This window comes from Astatotilapia calliptera, chromosome 12, assembly GCF_964374335.1.
Source record: "Astatotilapia calliptera chromosome 12, fAstCal68.1, whole genome shotgun sequence".
Classification (NCBI taxonomy): Eukaryota; Metazoa; Chordata; class Actinopteri; order Cichliformes; family Cichlidae; genus Astatotilapia; species Astatotilapia calliptera.
Window position 1 is genome coordinate 663,273 of NC_137433.1, and position 27,126 is coordinate 690,398.

The following is a 27,126-nucleotide window of genomic DNA, read 5'->3' on the forward strand; positions in this document are numbered from 1 at the left end:
TTTAAATGAATCTCCAGTTTGTTAAAGTTGTGGCTGTGGAAATAGACTAGTCTGCTCGGTAAAAAGAAACAGAATATGGCATATAACACATTCATGCAGCCTGGTCCTACCAGCTGCAGCCTTGTTCTACGAACAAGTTACAGGGTTGTGTAACATCCTGCATGTGTCAGCATTCCCCGTTTAGCTTTGGTCAGAGATACAGCTGCTATTAAAGTGTTCAGTAAAAAGGAGGGAAACAGGCTGTTAAGCAGTCTGCTGCATGTGGAAACCAAAAACAGGTGTGGAACAGGAGAGACAAAGAGGTCCTAAAATAAAAATTGAGGCTGCAGGCAGCGATGAGGGTCCTGGTGCACGTTTGGATGTGCCACGGTCGAGCCAACCTACAGCTCGAGTGTGTGGCTGGGTCTGAGATGCACTGCAATGTCCTGCTTGTAGAAAACTGTTCTGAATTTCTGTGACAAACCAGCTACGTAGGAGATGACAGCTTTGTCTCATCTGTCGCTCAGCTTCTCCCCACTTGGTGTTTGACCTCGTTTCCTCTGCATCTTTGCTGAAGGCCCGATGAAATAACCACGTTTTAAGAACATTCGTTACACGCGTGTTCATTCTCCTTCCCTTTGTGACCCAGAAAAGTCAAAGATAGAAAAACACTTAACCCTGCATACAGGTGGTTTGTAATTACACTCATACACAACAGCACTAACCAGCACACTACAGTTCCCCTCGCTCTATTCTCATGCTCAGTTTGAGCTTCAGATCATCCTGACTATAAATTACTCACACCTCCATGCAGTCACTTTTGTACACAACATATTTGCACACGTCCTTTAGATTTGTAACTCTATATTTATGTTAGTATTTCTCTATCATCATCTCTGTTTCTGCACTCATTTTATGAAAGTGCTTGTTGAGTTGTTATAGCAGCAAACTTCCCTCTGGGATCAATAAAGTTCCTCAGATTCTGATCGATGCCGAGTTACTGCCATGGGATTGGCCCACATACTTTCCTTACCAAGCAGCTGAACGGGTCAGTCAGTGAGTAAATGTAGGGACAGCAGGGTACTTACTTGCCATCATGAGGAAAAATGTGCTCCGGAGAAACAGGTGGAAATGCATTTACTGTGCTGGACGTGTGAGCAGAGCACAGAGAGCATTCAGGGCAGGACAGACATCTCTCAGTCAGTAATAATCTTTATTCCTTTTCCTCAGGACAGAACTGATTTAGCACCTAACCAAGGTATGAGGCAAGCAAGCCAATACAATCCCCATTACACAAGAAAACTAATTTAAAAGCCAGAACAGTCGGCAGTGTCAACGTAGCCACTTTTTCCACAAATCAAAACTTGTCTTTTTACATCTATAGATTACACAAATACTTATTATATATGCAAATGAATAGACAAAACTACATACCTGGGCTTACAATGTCACTACTAACAAAGGTATCTCAACACTGAAATATTCTTCATAGTCTGCTGCATCCCATAGGTCTTCATCTGAAGTGTAGATTAGCATTGAAACGTAACAAGACCACCGCATCAAACAGCACTTGCATTAAGCACAGGGATACAGGAACTTTGACATATCTGTTGGCCAAATAAAAGGTTCACAATAACAACAAAAACACAGACCAGCTCTGAATGCAACTGTACAGATGAATGAAGGCATTGATATTTCTCCTCACGCTTCCTTCTGACCCACATTACAGTTCAGTCCGGCTCCACTTTAAACACACAGGTGGGGAGCAGTGACACAAGCTCTGCTGTATTCATTCTTGTAAGAAGCACGTCAGGTAAAAACGTCCATCTAGCACAGAGTCCTCAGCCCTCACGGTAAGAAATCTACAACTAATAACAATACACGTGTGTGTCATACAAAGTCAGGCTGTAGTTAGGCTGGTACACCTGGAGCTTAAAAACAAAGAAGCCAGTACACAGGAGACGAGCATACGACATTTTAGTACAGCTGGTATGTAGATTCAATTCATAACGCAAGCTTAGAAACTGTCGTAATCTTTCTTGTCTTTTTTGCCTTCGCCCTCGAAGCTGTCTGTGCCATCGCTGTTGTCACGGCGACGCTTCCGGCTGTTGCGGATGCTGAAGCGAGGGTTCATCTGCGGTAGAGGGTCCATTCCCAAAACTTTATGAATCTGACGGAACGCCAGCAGCCTAAGAGCAAACTAAACACACAAAGTTGGAGAACATGTGAGTCAAAGAGCAGAAGCAAACCTTTCAACAGTCTCGGATGTGCACGTTTGGGGGGGTTATTTACTCTTTCTGTGACCTGATCAACTACTTGGCAAAAACCTGACAGAAGGGCAAAGCCAGTGATTCCACTGGGGCACCAGGAGGAAGGGAAGCAAGGCCGGGAATGCTGCAGGTGGATTTAAAGTGACATCCACGCTGGAGTACGGTACAGAGTACGCTAGCAGGATCATCATGGGGTTCACTTAACGGAGATGTTCGCGCGGCACTGGCGGCACGGAGCACCGCCTTTGCCTCCGCGAACACATCGGACTACAAACACGCACATTACCAACTCCGGAAGACGATCAAAGCAGCCAAACGTGAGTACAGGGACAGGGTGGAGCAACAGTTTGACAACCCTCGGAGTATGTGGCAGGGACTAAACACGATCACAGACTTTAGAGGGAAAACCAGCACACCGCAGACCACGGCCTCTCTGTGTGAGGATCTAAACGTATTCTACGCTAGATTCGACACAGCGAACACCATGAGACCGGACAGTGTGCGCACCGCGGATGACGTCAGTGCGCACACTGTGTCTGAGGAGGATGTGCGGAGGTGCTTCAGGAAGGTGAACGCACGCAAAGCTACTGGTCCGGACGGGATTCCCGGCCGGAGTGTTCACGCACATCTTCAACCTTTCCCTCTGTCTGTAGTCCCAGCCTGCTTCAAAATGGCCACCGTCGTCCCTGTACCCAAATCCTCCACCATCTCCTCATTGAACGACTGGCGACCTGTAGCCCTGACCCCCATCGTAAGCAAATGCTTCGAGAAGCTGGTCAGGGACTTCATCTGCTCTGCACTACCCGACTCACTGGACCCTCTACAGTTTGCATACCGCCACAACAGGTCCACTGATGATGCCATAGCCCTGACACTACACACTGCCCTGTCACACCTGGAGAAGAGAGACACGTATGTGAGGATGCTGTTTGTAGATTACAGCTCAGCATTTTAATACCATCGTTCCCTCGAAGCTGGACAGGAAACTGCAGGATCTAGGACTGAGCAGCTCCCTCTGCAGCTGGATCCTTAGCTTCCTGTCTGACAGACGCCAGGTGGTCAGACTGGGCAGCATCACCTCATCCCCCATCACACTGAACACTGGTGCTCCACAGGGGTGTGTACTGAGCCCTCTCCTGTACTCACTCTACACCTACGACTGCACAGCCACTAACAACTCCAACATCATTGTGAAGTTTGCGGACGACACTACAGTGGTGGGTCTTATCACCAACTGTGATGAGACGGCTTACAGGGAGGAGGTCAGCGCCCTGACCCACTGGTGTCAAGACAACCATCTCACCCTCAACGTCGCAAAGACAAAGGAGTTGATAGTGGACTTCCGGAGGTGCAGAGAAGTACACACCCCCATCACCATCAACGGCGCTGCTGTGGAGAGAGTGAGCAGCTTCCGGTTCCTTGGCGTACATCTGGCTGAGGATCTTACGTGGTCAGTACACACAAACAAAACAGTGAAGAAGGCGCAGCAGCGCCTCTTCTTTCTCAGGAGACTGAAAAGATTCGGCATGAGCCCCCGCATCCTCAGGACCTTCTATCACTGTGCCATTGAGAGCATCCTCACTGGATGCATCACCACCTGGTATGGCAACAGCACCGCCTACAACTGCAAAGCTCTCCAGAGAGTAGTGCGGTGCTCTGAACGGATAATTGGAGGTGAGCTTCCCTCCCTCCAAGACATCTACAGGAAGCGCTGCCTGAGGAAAGCGGGTAGGATCATCAAGGACTCCAGTCACCCCAGCCATAAACTGTTCAGACTGCTTCCATCAGGAAGGAGGTTCTGCAGCATCCGGTCCCGTACCAGCAGACTGAGAGACAGCTTCTTCCACCAGGCCATCAGACTGCTGAACACGTCATAGACACCTCAGCTTCACTACTGGAACTTCAACATTATGCACTCCACACTGTACAGTAATGCCACTGTTTTGCACATGTCTCACTCTGTATATTTTATTTTATATATTTTATTTATTGTTTACTCTATTTAATTTGTAAAATATGTGTACACACACATACACACACACACACACACACACACACAGAAAAATATTTAGTATACACATCCAGAAATGCATATATGTACAATATATAATAGTATATTTATTAGTTTCAGATGTAGCCATTCTTGTATTTTGCACAACTCTGCTGCTTGTGAAGCTCGCACACAAGAATTTCACTCACATGTGCTGTACCAATGTACCTGCACATGTGATGTGACAATAAAAGTGATTTGATTTGACTGCTGTCAGCAGGATGGAGGTCAGAAGACAGAGTTATTGGGAGAGAGTGGTGGGAGCAACGAGAGTCAGAGATGTTCCCTGGGAGTGAGCAGGATGGACAGGACAGCGTGCAGATGAGGGATAGAGCACATACTGGGTTTGTATTCATCTAATGGAGGACTGATAAGGAATGGGAAGGACAGCTACAGACAGAAGACGGAGAACCAGCTTCAGCAAAACAACATTGGTGAAGTCTGGAGAGGCCTCAGAACCATCTCGGGCCACAAACAGCAGAACTCTCTGCCTGGGAGGGATGTGAGGTGGGCAAATGAACTGAATCATTTCTTCAACAGATTTGATTCAACCATGAGGCAGTCTGCAACATCGGCTGCAGACTCACCCACCCCCACTGCTGCTGCTCCACTTCTGACACTTCACACGTCCTCTACTCACCCTGCTCACTCCCCCCCACCCCCAACAACAGCATCCAATACACACTCAACACAAGGCTCCAGCCTGTCTCTCTCAACCACCCAGGTTAGGAGGGAACTGAGGAGCCAAGAAGGCAGCGGGCCCAGATGGCATCAGCTCGAGGGTCGTCAGGTCCTGCGCGGACCAACTGTGTAGGGTGATGGAGCACCTCTTCAACCTGAGCCTGAGGTTGGGAAGAGTCCCACAGCTCTGGAAAACCTCCTGTGTTGTACCAGTGCCAAAGACTTCACGCCCCAAGGACCTCAACAGCTACAGGCCGGTGGCTCTGACATCCCACCTGATGAAGACCCTGGAGCGGCTGGTCCTGGCTCAGCTTCGGCACCTGGTGAGCTCATCACTGGACCCACTTCAGTTTGCCTACCAGCCTGGCATTGGAGCGGATGATGCCGTCATTCACCTCCTACATCGTTCCCTCGCTCACCTGGAGACCGCTGGAAGCACTGTGAGAATCATGTTCTTTGATTTCTCCAGTGCCTTCAACACTATTCTTCCCTCGGTTCTAAAGGACAAGCTGGTGAACTCTGGAGTGGACCATCACCTCACTACCTGGATCCTGGACTACCTCACCGACCGACCACAGTATGTGAGGACTCAGGGCTGTGTGTCAGACAGGGTCGTCTGCAGTACGGGGGCCCCACAGGGAACGGTTCTGGCTCCGTTCCTCTTCACCATCTACACTGCAGACTTCTAGTAAGTAAGTAAGTAAGTAAAATTTTATTTATATAGCACATTTCTAGATAGAGATCACAAAGTGCTTTACAAGATATAACAGATTAAAAAGACAAAATACAAACAAAGTTAGCAAAAGGCAGTTTTAAAAAGATGTGTTTTTAGCTGTTTTTTAAAAGTAATCAATGAATCAGCGGATCGTAAGTCCTGAGGAAGGGAATTCCACAGTCTGGCGGCCACAGTAGCAAAAGCTCTATCACCCCTAGTTTTCAGTCTCGTATACTGAATGACAAGTAGGCCCTGACTACTCGACCTCAGAGACCTACTAGGGGCATAGGGCTGTAAAAGTTCAATGATATATGGTGGTGCTTGTTGTTGAAGAGCCTTGAAAGTTAAAACCAAAATCTTAAACTGGACTCTAAATTCAACAGGAAGCCACAATTCCACCCAGTGCTTCCTGCAGAAGTTCTCTGATGACTCTGCAATAGTCGGCCTCATCACTGATGGGGACGACAGGGAGTACAGAGAACTGACCCAAGGCTTTGTGGACTGGTGCCAGCTGAATTACCTCCAGATCAACACCAGTGAAACCAAGGAGCTGGTGGTAGACTTCCACCGGCACAAACATCCTCCACTGCAACCACTGAACATCCAAGGTATGGACATCGAGGCTGTGGACAGCTACAGGTACCTTGGTGTTCATCTGAACAATAGACTGGACTGGACTCATAACTCAGACGCCCTCTACAGGAAAGGGCAGAGCGGGCTGTACCTGCTGCAGAGACTCAGGTCTTTTGGAGTGGAGGGCCCACTCCTAAAGACCTTCTATGAATCTGTGGTGGCCTCAGCCATCTTTTACGGTGTGGTCTGCTGGGGACAGGAAGAGACTGAACAGGCTGATCCGCAGGGCCAGCTCTGTTCTGCCCTCTGGACCCAGTGGAGGTGGGGAGTGACAGGAGAACGGCGGCTAAGCTGTCATCCCTGTTGGACAACATCTCCCAGCCCATGCAGGAGCCTCTGACAGCACTGAGCAGCTCCTTCAGTGGGAGACTGCGGCACCCACGGTGTGGGACGGAGAGATTTCACAGGTCTTTCCTCCCCACTGCTGTCAGACTCCACAACAAAGACTTCAACTGATCAAACACACACATCCACACATGTGCAATAACACTAAGTGTAATACTCTTTTTCTGACAAAGTTGTACTTTTGTATTTTTTTACTCAGTTGTATATAGCATTTGTATTCTATTTTATTCTACTGTATATAGTAATTTATTTTTATTTTATTCCATTCCAGTGTTTTCTAATTTCTGCTACATAACTTTGCACTTTCGCTGTAACGAAAGAAATTTCCCACCTGTGGGACTAATAAAGGTCATCTGATCTTATCTCTAATGCTAATGATGTCAAACACAACAATCAGATTGCCAGGTGCTGAATCTAACAGATCTTTGAAGGAGAAATGCTTTACGATCATGTAACCACAATCTTAAAAATCAAACAAAAGCAGCAGCAACTCATCTTAAAAATTTTCAAATGCTAAACGTGGCTGCATGTTTACAGAGATATAGATTTTTTTACTTGGGCACTTGAGGTAATGTCCTCTCTCTGCTGCTCTCCCAAAGTCGCCAGGGTATCCACGGGCTTCTTTTCACAGGGATCTACCAGTCCTGGTCCACCTAGTGGGAAAAACACACTTCATTAGGAGGTATTCAAATCCTACTGATCAACACACCAACCAGCCAATAGGCCAGATGTTGGACGTTTGAGTATACATTACGATTTCTAATGTGAATATAAAACCACCCATCAAACCCTTTGATTGTCACAGATCTGGTTCTTTATATCTTCTTGCATAAAGCATTAGATGCGTTTACACCAAGTGCAGCCTTTACTGCTCTTAGAGCTCTTACAGCAAGGGAAAATAAAATATAAAAGGAAGACACAAGGTGGTCCTATAAACATTAGCAAACAGAAGCAAATCTACTCTACAAACTCGGACCATCTTATCCTGATTGCCAGTGAACGATTTCACTTGCTGCAAAAACTCACCACAAATAACTTGCTCCATTCATCCGGGCATTTTCCTATGCTAATTGTTTTCTAACATTCACACCCCGGCTCCAAAGGATGCATCACAGAAAAACTGGGGCTTGCTATCTCCCCCAAGGCTATTTGGATCGGCCTCCTGATCTACAGCCATGGGTGCACACAGCTTCATGCCCAGACATCTGCATCTGGTATGCTCTTAAAAGTGTTCCTTTGGAGCATTTGAATTTGCCTGCACTGAAACGCGATCCAAGTGTCGGGAGAGCACACGAGGTAAACAAATGTTAACGGCTAAAAGAAACCTAGCTGAATTAGGAGCAATAAAGGACGTGGGTACAGAAACACACCCAATACTTCTGCATGGTTATAAAATCAGTCCTGAAAATGTTCACAATTCAGTGCTCCCTCAGTATTTCACGTTCTCAGCACCTCTGACCTGTGGACACCGAAGAGCTACAGGGGTTGATTTTTGTTGGTGATATTTTACTGAAGCCCTTCAGCTTCCCTGACTGAAGCAATCAGATCCCAGATCAGAACAAAGGGAAGGAAGTTTGATTCATAATGAATGCATTCACCACAGTCACACAATGGGAGTGGTGAAATAGCCTTATTTAAATTGGGAAATTGTAGCTTTGATCAGAACAATGGTTTCAGTTCCTCCTGTGAAAGAGCTTAAACCCAGAAAACTCACTGTGAAGTTAGCTGAAAGACATTTTGCTACTATTAGACATTTCTTACATGTTTCCCTGACAAATACCACCTATATTAGAACATTTAACATGACTGCAACTAATGAAAAATATAATTTAAATGAGGGGAAATGAAGATAACCCCAAAACAAAAAGAAAATTGAAAAGAAATAAAATCTGGAGAATACAAAACTTTAATAACTCAAAAGCCAAGAACAGAAGCAGAACTGGCCCACCGTTCTGCCATTTAGTTTTGATTTAAGAACAGAAATGGAATCAATTTTCTTCAAGTACAAAACTAACAATGCAAAAGAAAGCCAAACCACCTTACCTGGGAGTAAAATCCCAGAGGAGATGCATTCAAAGACACGTCTCAGTGCATCACCGGGGCTCAGAGGGGCAGACGCGCTACTGATGGCCTTCTCGACCAGTAGCTCCATGGCCTGAACAGAGCACACAGAGGAACAGAAGATGTTAGAGATGGTTGGGAACAGCATCGTGGCTTTTCTCACACCACTTTTATTAATTAAGATACCTAATATTTTACACTACCTTTAAATATTTCAAATATACCAGCAAAGCTTTAGAAAGGTTTCTGAGTTCAGCATTTACACAGTTCAACAGTCAGGAGCCAGACTTTCAGTGGAAGGTTTGAAATGGCTTTGAGCAGTATCCCAAACAGCTGATTCTGCTCATCCAGATGTTTTCAGTGGGAGAAACGTTTCATCATCATCATCAGGTGACTTCTTCAGTCTCACCTTATAAACAGGACACTGACCTCACAGCCCACTGAAGGAACAATGGGCTGGGATCTCAGTTTATTGATCATCAATATGCAAACCGTGATGACCATTGATCAACAACCACTGATCAATGGCCATGAGTCCCATTCACATAGAGTTGGGGAATGGCTACAATCACAGCATTGTAAGATGGTGACAGATTGACCCTTAGGCCCCCTCCTCGATTCAGAGATGGTCTTTCCCTTTTCACGTAAATGGCCTCCTTGACTCCGCCCTCAAACCAGCGTTCCTCCCTGTCCAGGATGATACATCCTCATCATTGAAAGAGTGTCCACTGGCCTGTAGGTGTGAATAGACTGCAGAGTCCTGGCCTGATGGCTCTTCTGTGTTTATGGACTGAGCATGCACCAAGACGTTTAGAGCAGGAATTCTCACAGCTTTAACATCTGTAAGTTTTTGGCAGATTTCTCCAGGGTGCACAGTGTGGCCTGACAAAAAAAATAAAAAATCTGAAGATACTGGACAAGTACCAACAGCCGATAAACCTGACCTTAAAGTCATGTCCTTAAGAATTAAGGACAAACTCCCAAGTCATTTCAAATGTCCTCAGGGGGACAATGAGCTGGTCCAGCATTCCACAACAAAAATGAAAAGCTGATGCTCCTCACCAATACGATCCGATATACCCCAGGGCCACCGGTACTGGACGGATCATTCCCCCTCATCCCTGGACTCAGTTTCATCTACAAAAGGCTTGTTAGTGGGCCTGATGAGATCCTTGAAGTAGCCCTTCCACTGCCGGATTACGTCCTGAGCTCAGTAGCACTCCATCCACATTTAGTGCACAAATTACAAAATCAACCCGTGACCTAGGGTGTCCCAGTGCTGCGTGCACTTATGAACACCCTTATGTTCAAACATGGTATTCTGTTATTGGACTTGTGTGCTAATGACATGTCCATACCAAACACCATTCAGGCGCAGATCAGGCAGGCCATTTCTTCCAGTCATGCCCCCTTAGGTCTCACCGTCGTTGGCCACATGAGGGTCGAAGTCTCTCAGCAGGACATTAGCGCTGAGAAATGGTTACCCGCCAGCACTGCACCCAGTGGCTCTAAACGCCGCTCTCCACTAGCATGCACTCGGCTCAACACGGCTAGACTCTACTCGGCTTTGATCGTTTTCCATTACAATCGAGTACCAACTAATGTGTGTGAGGTCATTACAGCAAAACAGTGGAAAGCCCCATGACATCATTAGTATGTGACTCACACAACACAACAATGTTGTACATTGAATGAACTTCGATCGCTTAGTACACCAGCCGAATAGAGACTAAAAATAAAAAAAAATTACCTGGTACCAGGTACTACGACCTAATGGGAAACCCTAAAAACCAAGTCAGTACCAGCAGAAACGGCTGAAGCAGAATGAGTACTGGGAACTGTTTTTCAGTGCATAACTACAAACGATAAGTCAGGACTTGTTCCCTGACACAAAGGTCAATGGAAACAATAGAGTCCCAATATACCAAATATTCACTGGAAAAATCCCAACATACAGGTAGCCAGCCAGAGGGGTACAAGAATACCCACCCCTGCCCACAGCCTCTAACCAAGGACAACTCGAGACTGGATCAGATCCCAGAGTGTCTCTTTAGCCTCACACATCAGTTCAGGCTCCTTCCCAACCAAAGAGGTGACATTCAGAGATCGACAGACCACGTGACTTTCACGCGTTGCCTTGCAGGTACGAGTGGCAGCAAAATTAAAACACTGCATCAAGCGCTAGCACTTCCAGCAAGGGGTAATCATTAATTCTGCTGTTTTAATCCCTACTTGCATTTTATTTGCTCCAAAAACAGTTATGTACAAAACAAAGGAGAGCACGGCAGACAAGACAGACAAAAGGCCAAAAAATTAAAAAAAATAAATAAAAAAGGTACGAGGGAAAAAAAAAATCAAAGGGTTGAAAGGGTTAGACCCATATAAGCACACAGAGCGGACTAAAGACGTTAGCGTGCTGCCCGGCTTTCATCGTGCTCATATTTATAATTATATGGTCCTAAGTGTGAGTGCATACACTCATGAAGGGTTTGGTAACTTCAGATTCCTGCAACAAGCCCAGCTCCAGTTTACCGGCGGATGGGTACAGGACACTGACATGTGCCGAGTAGCCCGATATGTAGGTGGACACCAGGTTTTATTCTAAGTAAAGGGCAACCCTTCAAAAAACAGACAGAGCAGTGGAGTAGCCAAGGCAATAGAACAATATAAAACTTGATTACCAAAATATAATTTATTTCACATAAAAGATTTAAAACAGTTAAAAACACCTCTGGCCAGGGAGAACACACAGTAAAAACATAAAAACAACACTAAAAGTCCAGTGGCATCAGCCACAGCAATAATAATAATAATAATAATAATAATAATAATAATAATGGATTGCATTTATATAGCGCTTTTCAAGACCCTCAAAGCGCTTTACAATTCCACTATTCATTCACTCTCACATTCACACACTGGTGGAGGCAAGCTATAGTTGTAGCCACAGCTGCCCTGGTCAACACCAGTAGGCAGTAGGTGAAGTGTCTTGCACAAGGACACAAGGACACGATGACCAAGACAGACAGAGCTGGGGATCAAACCGGCAACCTTCCGGTTACAAGATGAGCTTCCCAACCTCCTGAACCATGGTCGCCCCACTAAAATCAGAACGGGGCAAAGAAAACCCAGCGACGTCCCCGGCCGTCCTGTCTGTCTCTTTGCTCCGCAGTACTAGAAGAGAGAGGGGGCAGCGACAGTCACTGTTCTTTCCAGTGAAAGGGATTTCTTGTACCACCGTGTGTTTCGGGACTTGCCCCACAATCCAGGCCCTCCGTCGCCTCTTCGTGACTTCGGAAACATGACTTGAACAATTTTTCTTCCACGAAGGAATCCGATAAAAACCGATCGCTTTACCCGTCAGCTTCCAGCGGCTGTCATGCGACCGGCTATGGCAGTTAATAATACAGCAGCTTCTTGCCATTCTTTGCGTCTCTGTTTATCTCTGTGTGACTGTTGTCTTGTGCGCAGTAGCCACTTGTACCTACAATCCTTTGCGGTTTTACTCCGGAAATGACGTCACATTTTCGATCTCTATAGCCAGTCCCAGCAGCCGGGAACTGGAATGCCACAGCCTCTACCCTTGATTGTCACTTCACCCTTATGGCATCTACTGGAGGTGGTAAGGCCACAGGAGGGTGGACTGTTGTCTTCTCTTTGCCCACCAGCTGTGAACGGGACTCTGTAGTGGGGCCTCTGTATACCCATCCTGGGCAGGGTAACTTCGTCCCTGCATTTTTATTTTTCATGAGAACATTCTTCTATAATCAGAAATGGAAAATTAAGGAAATTTCATTTCTATTTTTATTTCATTTTAGTCTTTGAGAATCTGATTCATCAAAACAACCACAACACTTTCTGTGACTGTAATATCAATTCAATGCACATGAAGGCAAAGCAACAAATGAACCATTTCCTCCAGCACTAAACAGACTTCATTCAGCATATTAACCCACACAATGAGGTGCCTGGGGGGGCATCTGAAGGATAGTCAAGACCACCATAGAAATTTCTCTGAATTTTACAATTCCATTATAAAAACCGCAAAGTGTCAAAACGCACTGCGGTTGAGGTCTAATGTTAATGGCACTTACCCATCCGGGGAATGCTGACCACGTGGGAACTCGCTGGCAGAGGTCTCGCAGGATTCGGATGATGATCACGCAGGACTGAAGACCATTGGCTCTAGCCTTTGATGCAATAAAGTTAGGTTTATGGAGTGACCCAGCGTGATAAGAGATGGACCAAACACGTTAATCAGTTTCATTGTAGAGGCTCCAAATACTACTGTGCATAATGGAAGCTTGAGTATGGTTCGATTTGCATATAAGCCATAACTGTTTGCAATCAGCTGCCATTCCCAGTAGTCTTGGACCTCGCAGTTAGTAAGGGAAGTCACAGTTTGCAAGATGCACAAGAAATGAGGACTTTTCTTGCCATCTTCTAAACCCTGACCCCAGATTTGTCCAGGTATCTCACAAACAGGGACTTAAAGTACAAGAGTCCACCTGAGAGGAGAATATAAGGACTGAAAGAGGCAAGGAAATCTGTTTTACTTTGCCTGTGTTTTGCCTGGTAGCAAAATCAAAGCAAAATATACAGATGTTCCTTTTTCTCTCAATCCTCATTGTACAAAATATATAGAATAAAACAATACAAACATTGAACATGAAAGCACTTCTGGATGGTACAACCTTGTGCTGGTTACTGTGCAGCCTTATGGAATCACATGTCACTATATGTCAGTCTAAATTGGATTGGGGATACAAGGATGCCAATTCTTTGCTAGGAGGTTTTTTTTGTGAGAGATTCAAATGAACTTGGGTTATCATCTCTACATACAACATACTTTGACCAGATTTTTGTTGGCACAGATGACATCCTTGAATATATGTGTGTGTGTGTGTGTGTGTGTTTTTTTGCTATAAATAGTTTAATTATAACCCAAAAAAACCAAACAAATGAATATACTGAAATAATGCATCTCATAAGGCTACAAGAAGAAAGTAAAATGATGTTCCGAACCTGGAACCACTTAGCGTGGCGCAGAACAGCCAGAGCGTCAAGGCATTTTTGCCTGTCCAAGACGTCCACTGGGTCTTTCACCATACCCGAGGTTACATCTAAAAATGAATTCCAAGTGTCAAAATGGTGATGAGGAATGGGTGTTTGACCAGGTCAGCGAGGCTGGCAGAGAACAAACACATTGCCACACATACCAGCTTCTCTTTCCGTAACAACCTACACTTGCTTTTTCAGAATTTCAAAGAGATCACTGACATTTGAAAAACACAGCAAAACACTAATGTCAAAGTTTTGTTTGCAGACAGTGTACAGCATGTTAGGTCATTATGTTTACAGACTCACCTAAGACGAACAGACCAATACCATAGCTACACTGAGTGTTTGGTCACAAATGTTTGAAGCCAAAACTGTTTTATCAGGTAATTGTGTTTGTTGGCAACTGGTAAATTAATATGGACGTTTTGTAGATGTTTCTTGTTCAAGCACTGAGAATCAAGGGATTCGACAGCTAATGATGAACTGTGTTACAATTAGGAAGAACGGGCAAATAGCAAGTGACCTGATAAAAAAAGTGGCACAGCAACAGTAGGTGTGGCAAAGTTTTTGGGATGTGAGAAAACCTTGGTCAAAAATCCTTCCGAAGCTCTCAGGCCCTACCAACCCTTTCATAGGAGACGATGTACTAGTGTCGAAAGAAAGTGAGGGGGAGGAAAAATTTAACTCTGTGCTCAAGTTGTATATTACATCAGATATATATATATCTATATATAGATATATATAGATATAGATAAAAAAATATATATATAAAAAGAGGAAGCAATGGTTGCTGAAGAGGAGAAGTACAAGAAAACAAAAGGGTTAGGATATCATGCATGCAAAAACCTAACATCAGTAGTTTGGAATAAGACCCCAACAATCATTATATACCAGAAGCCATATTCAGGTGCAACCACAGATTCCTCTGCCATAGTCTCCTTTCCTGAACTTTTATTAATACTCCCCTAAGAATAATCCTCAGAACAATCATCACAGTTACTGATTCAGTAGAATAGCTGACCATCTTCAAATCGTTTGTACTCCTTTTTCATAATGTCTGAGGTTAAAGGTGTTTGCTTTTAGCTAAACATGAGCTGCTTTGAGCCCAATTTTGAGTGCAGTTTATGTAAAAAGACGACACGAATCAACTCAGGGGAGCACTTTAGAACAGGGGACGTCAGCATGGTGAAGTGTTCAGTACACAAAAGGAACATTTGTTTCCTGTGACAAAATCACAACCAAATTTCTCCAACTCGGCCAAATCTTGATTACAAAAGCAACGCAAGATTCCCACCTGTGCACAACTAGTTCAGATTAAACTTTAAGACATGTCGTGTCTCCTACGTCTGTTCATTTATCACTTAGACGCGTACAGGAATTGTCTTTTGTCGCATAGCTTGATGGAAATTTGGAAAAAAAGTAATGTATGTCTCCCAACAACAAAATGGAAACAATCCCCTGAAACACAGGAAACAAAACAGAATCTCACCTGGGAATAACTAGACTTAACACAATGCAAACACTGATCATGCTTTGTTTAAAGGATAACGATAGCATCTGAGAGGTAAGAATTACAGAGCAAAAGCACGAGAGCAATACTGCTGGCACATACCCTTTTCATTTTCTTTACAACAAAACAAAGTAGTAATGAGAACCACGCAATTACAAGACTCAGACAATCTTTAGGTTGGACGTCTCATAAAGCAGATTATAGAAATCTGAGGTTTCATTTAGGTTTTAAAAACTATAATTTGCTGTTTACATAAAGGCAGTTCACACTGTGCACAACACAGTAAAGGTAAGAAATGATCTCTCATGTTAATGAGCTCTTTCAGCTGAATCAAATAAGGAACATGGACTAGACCACTACAACGGCAAAACCACCGTGTGCCAGCAGGACAGTGCTCTTCAGAGCGTCAACCAACATACTGAAACTGATTTTACAGAGAGATAAATATCAAAAAAAGAAAGCGAAAGGCTGTCTTGGGTTTCCAACCTCCATCCCGGCCATTTTCCTCTCTGATGACGGGTGAAGTCAGCGTGATTGTCACTTGCATCTTTGGCTCGGTACAGGACGTCAGAATGATGGCTGCTTCCTGGACAGACCCTTTGACTTCATATTTCTCTGATGTTACCATCTGGAGGAGAACATTTTTTAAAAAGTGAAAATCAATTCATTTCCAAAAGAAATAACTTGAGGGGCGTACGTAGTCAGCTCAGTGGACACTTTCATATGTACAGTTAAACCCTGTGATGGTTAAGAAGGTAAACCAGCTTCATAGCGGTGAGGTTACTCTGCATCGCAGCCCCAGTCTGTGTGTGCGTACGGTAACTCTGTAATATACAGCAAGCAAATCAGAGCTTCTTCATCCCTGAAAGCTGCTGAACCCCTCCAGTTTATACCCTCATTCAGTTCATGAGGACCCCTCAGGAAGTCTCCTGTGGGGCACAAAAATACTGGAACTGGTGCAAGTACACAACAGGTCACATGACAGGCTGCCGTATCAATACTCTCATCTAACAGATTACTCTGAGGCATATTCACAAGTAAATATTTAGGCAATCTGAAGAAAGAAGTTGGTCTTCATAAAAACAGCAGTTTGTATGCCTTGTGTCCGAACTGAGGCGGGTGATCTAAGTGGGGTGTCTGTCAAAGCTGCCACTAAAGAACAAGTGTGGGGTGACATGGTGAAGATATTACTGTTAGCTGTTTGGGGAGGTGCTCCACGATGGAGGTGAGGAGGCTCTTGGTGGGCTTCTCAGAGCAGAGCAGGACGAGATTGACATTCTTGTCCCCACGGAGCAGCAAGCCTTTGGCCAGGACACCAACCCTCATCACTCCCTTCAGGGCTCTGGGAAATGAGCAAAGCACAACAGCAACTATTAGACTTGAAATCCCCCTAAGTCAGCGAGTTTTCCTGCCTCAGGAGAGCCATGTCACTACATCAGTTTTTCTTTGGACACGAGAGTCAAACCTTGGAGTAAGTGGTTCTCAGCATAATCTTACACCCCCTCCTTCCCCAGGAGCACCGACTGCACTGTGTCAGTTGTTTTGCCTTTTTATTGTCACTACACACACGTACAGTGAGATTCAGAGCATCTCCGACCCAGCGCACACATGTGGGACAAGACGGGGGCACAGCTCTGCAGCACTACATACATGTGAACAGCACCACCTCAATGTGCCTTGGGTTGTTATAGCAACGCAGCTGGAAGTAGGTACTAAGTAGGAGAAGGTACTAAAAATAGTGGCAATGGCCACCTAGTAGATGCACCCACAGTATGAATATCAAAACCCTGCATCACTGTGTGCTCAGCTTATCACACATTTCAACTTGACCTCTAACCTCAAGGTTACTACAACCTAACCGCACACCCTAAAAGAGCCAGGCTGAGTACGTACCAGTGGTAAAGGGCTATTGGATCTGCCAAACAGAAATGATCTGAACTTCGGCACTGGCTCCTGACCGACCTTGAAACTGTCTCGGTGGGTTAGGGGCTTCATCAAAGACTGTTCTACTACTAAAACTAAAGATTGTCATCCACCCACAGACCTGTCTTTTGCTGGTTCTTTCTTCTCTTTGTCTTCTTCTTTGGTCTTGTCCTGGTCTGTAATTATGTCAGACACCAGTTTGAGAGCACGTTCTGTAATTGACACAATTTTCTGGATGGACTGAAGCTCATCTTCTGAGGGGTAGATGGCTGCATGCTTGGTCATAACGTAGCGGTCATCTGAGGAGTCGGGCCGGCGTGGAGGCTGTAAGATGGAACAGTTCAAACAGGTTTAGGTTTTATTAAATGACATGCCAGCGCTAAGATCAAAAAGCTTAAACAGGTATAAAAAAAACAGACTTTCAAATGATACATTTCACCTCTTAAAAGCCAAACCAAGAAAAAAAACGCGTTATTTTTTAACAATAACTGTCAATTGCATTTTTTGTTACTTCAAACAAGAGATGGTCATTGTAGTCAAACTCAGAATACATAACCAGATAAGAGAAAAGCTAAGTTCTTGGAGCCTTCACTGCAAAAGCCATAAATCTTCCTCAAATGTTCGTTAGTGCAACAGAACCGCAGGCAGCAGAGGGATCCACAGTTCCTAGAACTATATCCTAAAGATCAGCCAGGCTCTTGTTTCCTTTTGTTCACTGCTAAGTCCAGCATGCTCATTGTTTTCAGTGATGGGCTCAGACTTTGTTAGTTGTTCCCTGTACATGACTAAAGACTGGGGGACAGAGCTTTCAGTCTGTGGCACCGTCAACCATAAGCTCTGTTGAGAGCTTATTTATTTTACAACTACTCTATTAGTGTCTTATTACAAAAACCCCAAAGACATCTCCTACCACAGGCCCCTGAGGCTGCAGGCCGGGCATGCCAGGGCGGACTCCGAGTAGACCAGGAGGGCCCGGAGGCCCTTGTGGATATCCTCCATCTGGCATACGACGCCGCTCATCCCAATGGTGCTGTTCCTCCTCCATGCGTCTCCAGTACATGTCTTCTTCATAACGCCTGAAAATGTAAACCAGAACTGGTCTCACTCAAATATTTTATCTGTCTGCTTCTTGCACCATGTAGAAACGTTTCACTGCTCCTGGGAAAAAAGCATGTATCATCTGTTGTACTTTATAGAAGGAAAATGGGGCGATCGTGGCTCAAAAGTTGGGTGTTCGTCTTGTAATCGGAAGGTTGCCGGTTCGAGCCCCGGCTCGGACAGTCTCGGTCATTGTGTCCTTGGGCAAGACACTTCACCTACTGCCGGTGGTCAGAGGGGCCGATGGCGCGATATGGCAGCCTCGCCTCTGTCAGTCTGCCCCAGGGCAGCTGTGGATACACCTGTAGCTGCCTCCACCAGTGTGTGAATGTGAGAGTGAATGAACAGTGGCATTGTAAAGCGCTTTGAGGGGTCCCAAAAAGCGCTATATAAATGCAATCCATTATTATTATTATTAAAATGTAACAACCAATTACGCAAACAGACATAATATTACAGCCCATAGGTGACCTTTTGATAAGGCACTGGTGCATACATGACTCCACCATCTCCACCCACTAATAACAAGATCATAGCCATACCTCATCTCCATTCTCCAGCGCTCCTCCTCTTCTCTTCTTCTCCAATACTCTTCTTTCTGCATCTGCTTTCTCATCTTCTCCTCCTGGATCTTTCTGGCTCGAATGCTGGGTTTGACTTCTACTTGGAGGTCTGGGTTTACCTTTTTCTACAAAACAAAAACTGCAATCAAGAACTCGACTGGTTATAAACGTAAGGCTAAGCAGCTGTGCCCCCCGCTGACCATATGCCACGAGGGACGACATCATGATGATGATACTGTAACAAAGTGCTGTGAGATACAGTTTAAAATTAGTTGTCTGCCAAGTTGTCTTTTGTGTGGACAACAATGGTTCCATCCTTGAGAGAGGCTCTGAAAAGCATCGAGTACAACGGGGCACGACCAGAGGAGCGTGTGCGACGTGACAAAGCAGGGCATGCAGTCTGAGCGTCTGTCTAAGGGGAGTGAAGTAAATAAAGTACAGTGTGTGGCAGGAAAATGTGCCCTGTCGTCACAGAGGAGAAGCTGCTACAGTCTGGCTGAATGAAAGTAAAAAATAACAAAGTGACTTCTTGCACAACACTGTATGTGAAGATAGGTGAGTTTAGCTCAGTTCACCTGTGCAGTGCTCAAACACACAGACTGGATCAGGGGACGGCTTTCCCTCATGTGTATGATAGGAACACGTGTTATCAAAAGAGCATTTCCTGCTGTCAGCTGTTAATTTGGGGAAGTGCTTGAAGACTAACCTTGTACTGCAGGCGATGCCGGCGACCTTTTAGATGCATCTCCTTTGCATTTGGATCATTGAAACTACATTCACACAACTTGCAATGGAAGCGAATGACTTTGCCTTCATCGTTGCGGACCTGGAAAAGAAAGCAACACATTACACTCCAAGTTTGAATTCCTGCATTGTTCCCAAGTATGTCCCAGTTTGTTCAAACTCACTTCTTCAACATAGTCATGGCCAACAGGCTGAACATCACTGTGCAGTACAGCAAGGGATGATGTGGAAAGATCTGGAATGTCACTCTTGGGTTCCTGGGACCCTGAAGAGGCTGCGACAGGCTTAGAGGCCTCGACTTTGGCCTCTGCCCTGGAATCTTCCATCTTCACTGTGGTCTGTAATTTGTTCCCACCTGCATGTCACCAATGACGCGTATTTAATCATCATAAAACCTAGAAAGTGAAGTACAGTCACAGAACAACTACACAGCTCGTGTGTTTAGTGGATTACAAAGGAAAGGTATGCTTTTGATGCTCACCTCTGTACCTTTAAACTGTTTATCACAGGAAACGTGTGATTTCTTACTCAAGCCCAACATTAGCCAGGCATTTTATTAAGATGCCAATCTTTAGATTATTGAATGTGGTGGAGGGACACGCCTGAAAACCTGCTCCTATGTATTTAGAATGGATTAATTGACCAGTCTGAACCTATTAACCACGTGATGTGTCATGTGATGCGTTGCACTGAGCAGATGTGAGTTTATGAGCTCTGCACTGGCCAGCTGTAAAATATTAGTATTTTAGCTCATTTTGCCAACAAATTGCCTCGAATGTTTATATAATGTCTTTAGACGAGTTTTTTGCACACCTTCGATTCAAGCAGAGAGAGAGAAATATGCAAACGAGGAGTCAAAGCGAAAACTAGCAGTGACATAGCAGCCAGCAATAGCCCCGAAAATGAGACCATGTGCGACGCTGAGGATTTGTTATTTGTGTTGGGGAGGGTTGAGGTTTCCAGGCTTTGTGTTCAGGTTTTGCTGGGAACCAGTGTTCTTGTTTTATGCTCAATTATTTTGGTCGATAGGTTCAGACTGGTCAAATGCAGATTTGGTTAAATATGTAACACCACAAAATATATATTACTCTTCTTATATGTCAGATAAGTACTTGGAATGTTAAAGGGTCCAACAATGTGGTGAAAAAAAGTCAAGTCTAAATTGTCTGAAGAAAGATTTGATTCACGTTGCTTTTTTGCAAGAAACCCATCTGACAGATGATGAACACAAATACTGTAGAGAATGGGTTGGTCAAATTTTTTTTCATCCTACTCCACAAATAAAAGGGGGTTTATTACCCTTATACACAAAAACCTTCCCTTCACTGCTACAGCCACTCACAAGGACAATGAAGGAAGATATATTTTGGTTAAAGGGATGTTGCATGGGGAAACTGTTCTTCTAGATAATATATATATGCGCCGAATGCACAGGATGATGAGTTTTACACGGTATTATTTAGTCAATTAGAGGTCATGGACTGTGCTAATATAATATTAGCGGGTGACTTTAACTGTGTTTTATGCCCAAAAATGGATCAACTTCCCCCACAATCTACTTTGACAAAAAATTCCAAAGCCCTTTGGCAAATTGTAAATGAGCTTGACCTTATGGGCATCTGGCGACACTATAATCCATTATCTAAAGAGTACACTTTCCACTCTAACCCTCACTTGTCAGCATCTCGTATAGATTATATTTTTATGTCCAAGTATCAGTTAGTTGGTTCAGCAGGTAAAGATTGGTCATATAGGTCTCTCTGACCACACTCCTAACCATTCAACCCATGAGGCATATTGAGCGCCCCATGTCTTGGAAGATGAGCACACTGTCCCTTTTGGATGAGAAATGTATACATTTCATAACAGAGCAAACAACATTATTTTTTAGAAATAATGCTATAGAGCAGCGGTCCCCAACCCCCGGGCCTTGGACCGGTACCGGGCCGTGAGTCGTTTGGTACCGGGCCGTGAGAGTAGAGGCTCAGGTGTGAAATGTATAGTTTTCAGGGTTTTTTGTTATCGTTTTTATCGTTAACTCTGTTTTCCTGGGTCTTTTCACGTGTGTTATGAATAAATATTTTTTTCGGTACCGGTACTAGTTTTATTTTGTTGTATTTATCCTCTTGTATTTAAAGGCCGGTCCGTGAAAATATTGTCGGGCATAAACCGGTCCGTGGCGCAAAAAAGATTGGGGACCGCTGCTATAGAGGAGATAGACCCGAGAACCTCATGGGATAGTTATGAGGCTTACATGAGAGGGATGATTATTTCATACAAAAGTCATAAAAGAAAACAACGATTAACAAGGCAGTTAGAGATCGAGAATAATATAAAAAAGCTGGAGAAACAATATTATGTAACAAAATCAGCTGAAACATTAAGTGAGCTTAAAATTGCTAGGACATCTTTGCGTAATTTGATAATGTGAAAGGCTGAAAGAGACGTCCTTTTTGCCAGACGACGGCTTTTTGAATCAGCTAATAAGCCTAATGTGTGATGTGAATGGTGAAAGGCAAGTAGGAAACCGTCAGATTAATGAGTGCTTTAGAGAATTCTACACAAATTTATACCAGTCTGAGATGGACATAACAAGGCTTAACTCGACTTAGTATTCCCTCAGCTCTCTGAAGATCACGTCAGCCTGCTGGAGTCACCCATAACACTGATGGAGGTGGATAAAGCTATATCTGCACTGCAGTCAGGGAAACGTCCTGGGGCAGATGACTTCCCAGTAGAATTTAAGGTAATGAAAGTGAAGTTAAATAGTTTATTATTAAGGGTTTTTAATAAAGCACTTGAAGAATCGAAACTCCCAGAATCTATGTACCAGGCTAATATAACATTGATAGCTAAAAAAGATAAAAACCCGGATTCATGCTCATCTTACAGGCCTATGAGCCTTCTTGGTGTTGATAATAAGATACTTTCAAAGATACTGGCTCTTAGGCTAGAAAAGGTAATGTGCTCTATTGTGCATGCTGACCAGACAGGTTTCATTAAGGGGAGGAATTCTTATAACAATACTCGACGCCTATTTAATATTATTCATTTTATAAATTTTTATCAAATGCCTGGGGTTGTTGTTTCTATGGATGCCGAAAACGCATTTGGTAGAATTGAATGGGATTTGAGTTTGGAAAAAACTTTCTGGGGTGGATCAAAATTATATACAAATACCAACAGCATCTGTGTTAACTAACGGCTTGCTATCCTCCCCAGTTACATTGAGCAGAGGTACAGCCCAAGGTAGCCCATTGTCACCACTATTATTTGCTTTGGCCATTGAGCCTCTGACCATTAGACAAAATCCAAGTGTTCATGGAGTTAAAATTGGGGATAAACAACCTGAAATTCTGCTCTATGCAGACGATATTCTTCTAACATTGACTGACCCTGCCAACTCTCTACCTGTTCTTACCAGGTGTATCAAGGACTTTGGTCTTATATCTGGATGTAAAGTAAATTTTGATAAATCTGTTGTAATGACTGTGTAGTGGAGGGGACCTTTTCACTGGGCACCATCAGGTTTTGTATATTTGGGAGCTGACAAGATGGAGGTCACTTCCGATATCATTTCTGGGAAGAATAAATCTCATTAAGATGGTAATCCTACCCAAAATATTATATCCCACAGGCATGTTGTTTGCAATTTTGAAATCAGAAGACAAAGTAATAATAAGGCTGGTGGATTTCATTTGGGCAGGAAGAAAACCCAAAATTAAATTGGAGACACTACATTTACCGAAAGATCTGGGCGGGTGGGGAGTGCCAAACATTAAATTAAATTGTGTTCTTTCAATACTAGGGCTGTGTGATATGATCAAAATCTCATATCCCGATATAAGACATCTATCGTCCCGATAACGATATAAATCACAACAATGTAACATTTTCTGTAAATTCTGTGAATCTCAACTTGCGTGAAGTGTTTCCAGCTGGGCGTCATGTAGCTGGAGTCGTGTTTTAACTAGAGATGGACCGATCCGATATTACGTATCGGTATCGGTCCGATACTGACCTAAATGACTGGATCGGATATCGGAGAAAAATAAAAAATGTAATCCGATCCATTAAATATCACGAAAGCATCTCACAAAACTTGCAACACGCCGTAACTCACCTCAGAACGTTAGCACGTCGGAGCAGTATGCATCACGTGATAGAGCGGCTGTGGCATGCGGGACCTGTAGGTGGTCTGGATAGCATGTGGAGCTTCGCTAGCAACCCGGCATTTCATCTCCGACAAAGTTATCCCGAGAGAAGTAAAGCAAGTGTGTAAGTCCATCTCTGAATGTTTGTAAAGCATTCCTGCGTTAAGCTTAACAAGCGACTGCCTCTTCTTGCTGCTACTTCAATCATGAAACTGCTTAACGATCAGCTGATCGGCTTTTCTGTCGCAGTCCGTGTCTCTAGTTTGCTTTTGGTCCACTTTGCACCAGAAAGAGGAAACCAGCGGCTGAACAACAGCAGCACGTTTAAGCTTGATCAGCTGTTGTTAGAATTTATTTAATATTTCTTTCTACACCAGGATCTTTTTCTATGTAGCTGACGGCTGGTAACTGTGCAGGGGCGGATCTAGCAAAGTTTAGCCAGGGGGGCCGATAGGGCATTAACAGGGAAAAGGGGGCACAAAGACATACTTTTCTTTCTTATTCTCATTTAAAATGTCTAGCTTTTAATAAATAATTATCTGACACCCAAAGTTTTAATTTGATGCAAAATGAATAGAAGTCAATTACTGTATATAGTGACTATTAAGTCTAATATATATACCCTAGTAAGCTATAGTACTTTTTCCTTTGGGAAGGTACCATCTGTGCAGTCTGCAATTTTGTTGAAGAAAGATGTTGAATCTATTTAATATTTCTTGAAAAATAATTGATTTCTGTGCATTTTTTTCACACTGCATCAAATTAAGGTTGATTACGGCGATTAAGCATCATGAGGTGGAGCGTGAGGGGTGGTTCCCTATTTTTTATTTATTTATTTTTGTTGTTGCTGGGAGTTGGAACCCTATTAGTTAGGTTGCTTAATATTTATGCTAAGTACTCTTTAAAATACCAGAATAGGGAGGATGGTGTAGGTTTAAGTTTATTAGATTGATCAGTATTGCTGAAATATGAAATATTTTTTTTTGCATACAGGTATAACAGAATAGCTTTAGTGTAGTTGTTGTTTTAAACTTGAGTATGAACTTATACAAAATGCAGCAAGATATTTAAAAAAAAGTTTTGTTGATTAAAAAACACTATATCGGATTCATATCGGTATCGGCAGATATCCAAATTTATGATATCGGTATCGGTATCGGACATAAAAAAGTGGTATCGTGCCATCTCTAGTTTTAACCGATGCATGAAACTACACATTTTTAGACATAAGTTGTAACGGCGCCGTTTTCTTTGTGCGTATTTATTACACGGCGTGCTGCGGGGAAAGCCTGTTCTAACGTTTGAGTCTAAGGTTTATTTTTTAGCACCTGGCGGCTCTTTTTTACTTCTCATCCGTAAATAATCTGCATCTTTCACGTGATTCAGTTTATTTTGAAAAGTCTCAACAGGATCTTGAGCTTTATTGTGAAAGGTTTATGTGGAACATAAACAAGCAGACGCGCGATGGTGTTACCGTCGTTGTTGCTAACGACAACGCATAAAAACAGACGCTTGTCCGTCTGTAGTGTGGTTATATTAAATATAAGAGAAAGAGAGAACTTGAAATTAATATAGCCACTACAGTGACATCAGAACGATGAACAAATATTGCTGTAAACAGTTTATTTTGCGACACCACGAAACAAACGATAGCGTAAAATGAAACGACAGATGTTTTTATATCGTCATCCGATACATATCATTATATCGAACAGCCCTACTCAATACAAGCGAGGTTTCTTTCTTCCTGGATACATGAACATTCTGGGCTGCCACGGCTAAATATTGAGGAAGTATTATGTAAACCATCCTCACCTGTTAGCTTTCTAGGGAAACGCCTAAATGACTTACCTCACGTAACAAAGCACAACCCACTGATATATAATGCTATGTGGACGTGGGGAAAACTGAGAAAACTTTTTAACAGTAGTCATCCGTTTAATATTTTGTCAATGCTTATAAATAATCCAGACCTTCTGACATAGTGTTGAGCTTTGTGGGATGGCATAAAGTAGGTGTAAAGAGGTTTTATGACCTCTTTATACATGGTGAGTTTAAATCATTTGAATCCCTGAAGTCCCAGTATTCTGTGTCAAAGACTGAGTTTTATAAGTATTCGCAATTGAGACAATATGTGTTAAAAAATGCTAAATCATTACAAATCTCAACAGCCTCTTCTCGGTTGGAGAAGTTTCTCCTGGATAAAAGGGAGCATAAACATTTTGTATCAAAGTTTGATTCAGAGATTTATGCCCTAATTGTGGATAAATTGGCATGGTTGAGAAAATCTTGGGGGACGTTGCTTAAATGTGAAATAGATATACAGGCATGGGACAAAATCCTGCTCCTTCCATCTAAAATCTCTGTTTGTAACCGATTTAAAGAACTGCAGCACAAAATTTTGCACAATGTGTACATTTCTCCGTATATTTATAGTAAGTATAATATGGGAACATCTCCAAATTGTCTCCAGCGTAAGGCCGGAGTGGGCACTAGATTTCATTGCTTGTGGGAATGTGCTATTATTCAGTCACTTTGGAAAGAGGTCTGCGCCAATATTAGTACAGCCATTGGTCATCAGGTGACAGAAAACCCATTAATGTGTTTATTGGGATATATTCCTGTCTCACTGGTACAACATGAGCATGTGATTCAGTCACTGTTAATGTTGGCCAGGAAAAGCATTATGTTGAGATGGGAGGGGGCTGAGCCTCCCTCCATTCCTCTATGGAAGTCGCTCATCATTGATGTTATGACTCTGATCAGGCCGGGACATCATATTGATGGGAGCTCCCGAATTTTTGTGGACAAATGGAAGAAACCACTGGAAACACTGGGAGCAACCTGTAAACTGGATTCTAATGGACAACAATTATGGACATAATTTATCACAAGTTCTCTGTGGACTCTGGAGAATGTGTAATATTCTAGTGCTGTGCAGTGTTACTATCTTGGATGTGAACCAGTCTTGTATTTGTTGGAAAAAAAAGTTAAATAAAAGTTTAAAAAAAGAAAAAAAAGAGAAAGGATTAATTCTATCTTTATGAGACACGGTTACTGTCATTGTTTTTCTGTTAAATAACCTAAAAAATGACTGCCTGCAGCTTAACTTCAGTAATCCCTCCCCTATCAATCACAACCCAATCCTACAACACTGCCTAAAGTCCTGCCATTAATTCATGTTTGGATTATGAATATGATCAAGTTGAACTGCTTGTTCCACCCGCTTCAAAACAAACAACAACAAAAGCTGCACCAGAGGACATGATCCACACTTCCTGCCAGTAAGTCAGTGCGAGTGAAATACAGCAGGGTGGCATTTATTTTAAATCATCAAGT

General features: G+C 43.4%; 1 protein-coding gene across 2 annotated transcripts in view; it reads right to left on the reverse strand.

Annotated features, from left to right (window-relative positions):
* Window positions 1-1,173: 1,173 nt before the first annotated feature.
* The window catches only part of zfr (zinc finger RNA binding protein), a 44,009-nt gene continuing 18,056 nt past the window's right edge, over window positions 1,174-27,126 (reverse strand). The window contains exons 9-20 of one of the 2 annotated variants that reach the window (XM_026186177.2): window positions 19,798-19,988; window positions 19,596-19,715; window positions 18,869-19,014; window positions 18,139-18,304; window positions 17,350-17,552; window positions 16,497-16,647; window positions 15,792-15,933; window positions 13,760-13,857; window positions 12,829-12,924; window positions 8,717-8,828; window positions 7,229-7,326; window positions 1,174-2,179 (exon numbers count right to left, since the gene is read on the reverse strand). In XM_026186177.2, the coding sequence (XP_026041962.2) occupies window positions 1,997-2,179; window positions 7,229-7,326; window positions 8,717-8,828; window positions 12,829-12,924; window positions 13,760-13,857; window positions 15,792-15,933; window positions 16,497-16,647; window positions 17,350-17,552; window positions 18,139-18,304; window positions 18,869-19,014; window positions 19,596-19,715; window positions 19,798-19,988 (1,706 nt within the window). In that variant the 3' untranslated portion in view covers window positions 1,174-1,996. The remainder of the gene's footprint in view (window positions 2,180-7,228; window positions 7,327-8,716; window positions 8,829-12,828; window positions 12,925-13,759; window positions 13,858-15,791; window positions 15,934-16,496; window positions 16,648-17,349; window positions 17,553-18,138; window positions 18,305-18,868; window positions 19,015-19,595; window positions 19,716-19,797; window positions 19,989-27,126) is intronic. The other variant, XR_013912406.1, reaches the window with a different exon arrangement.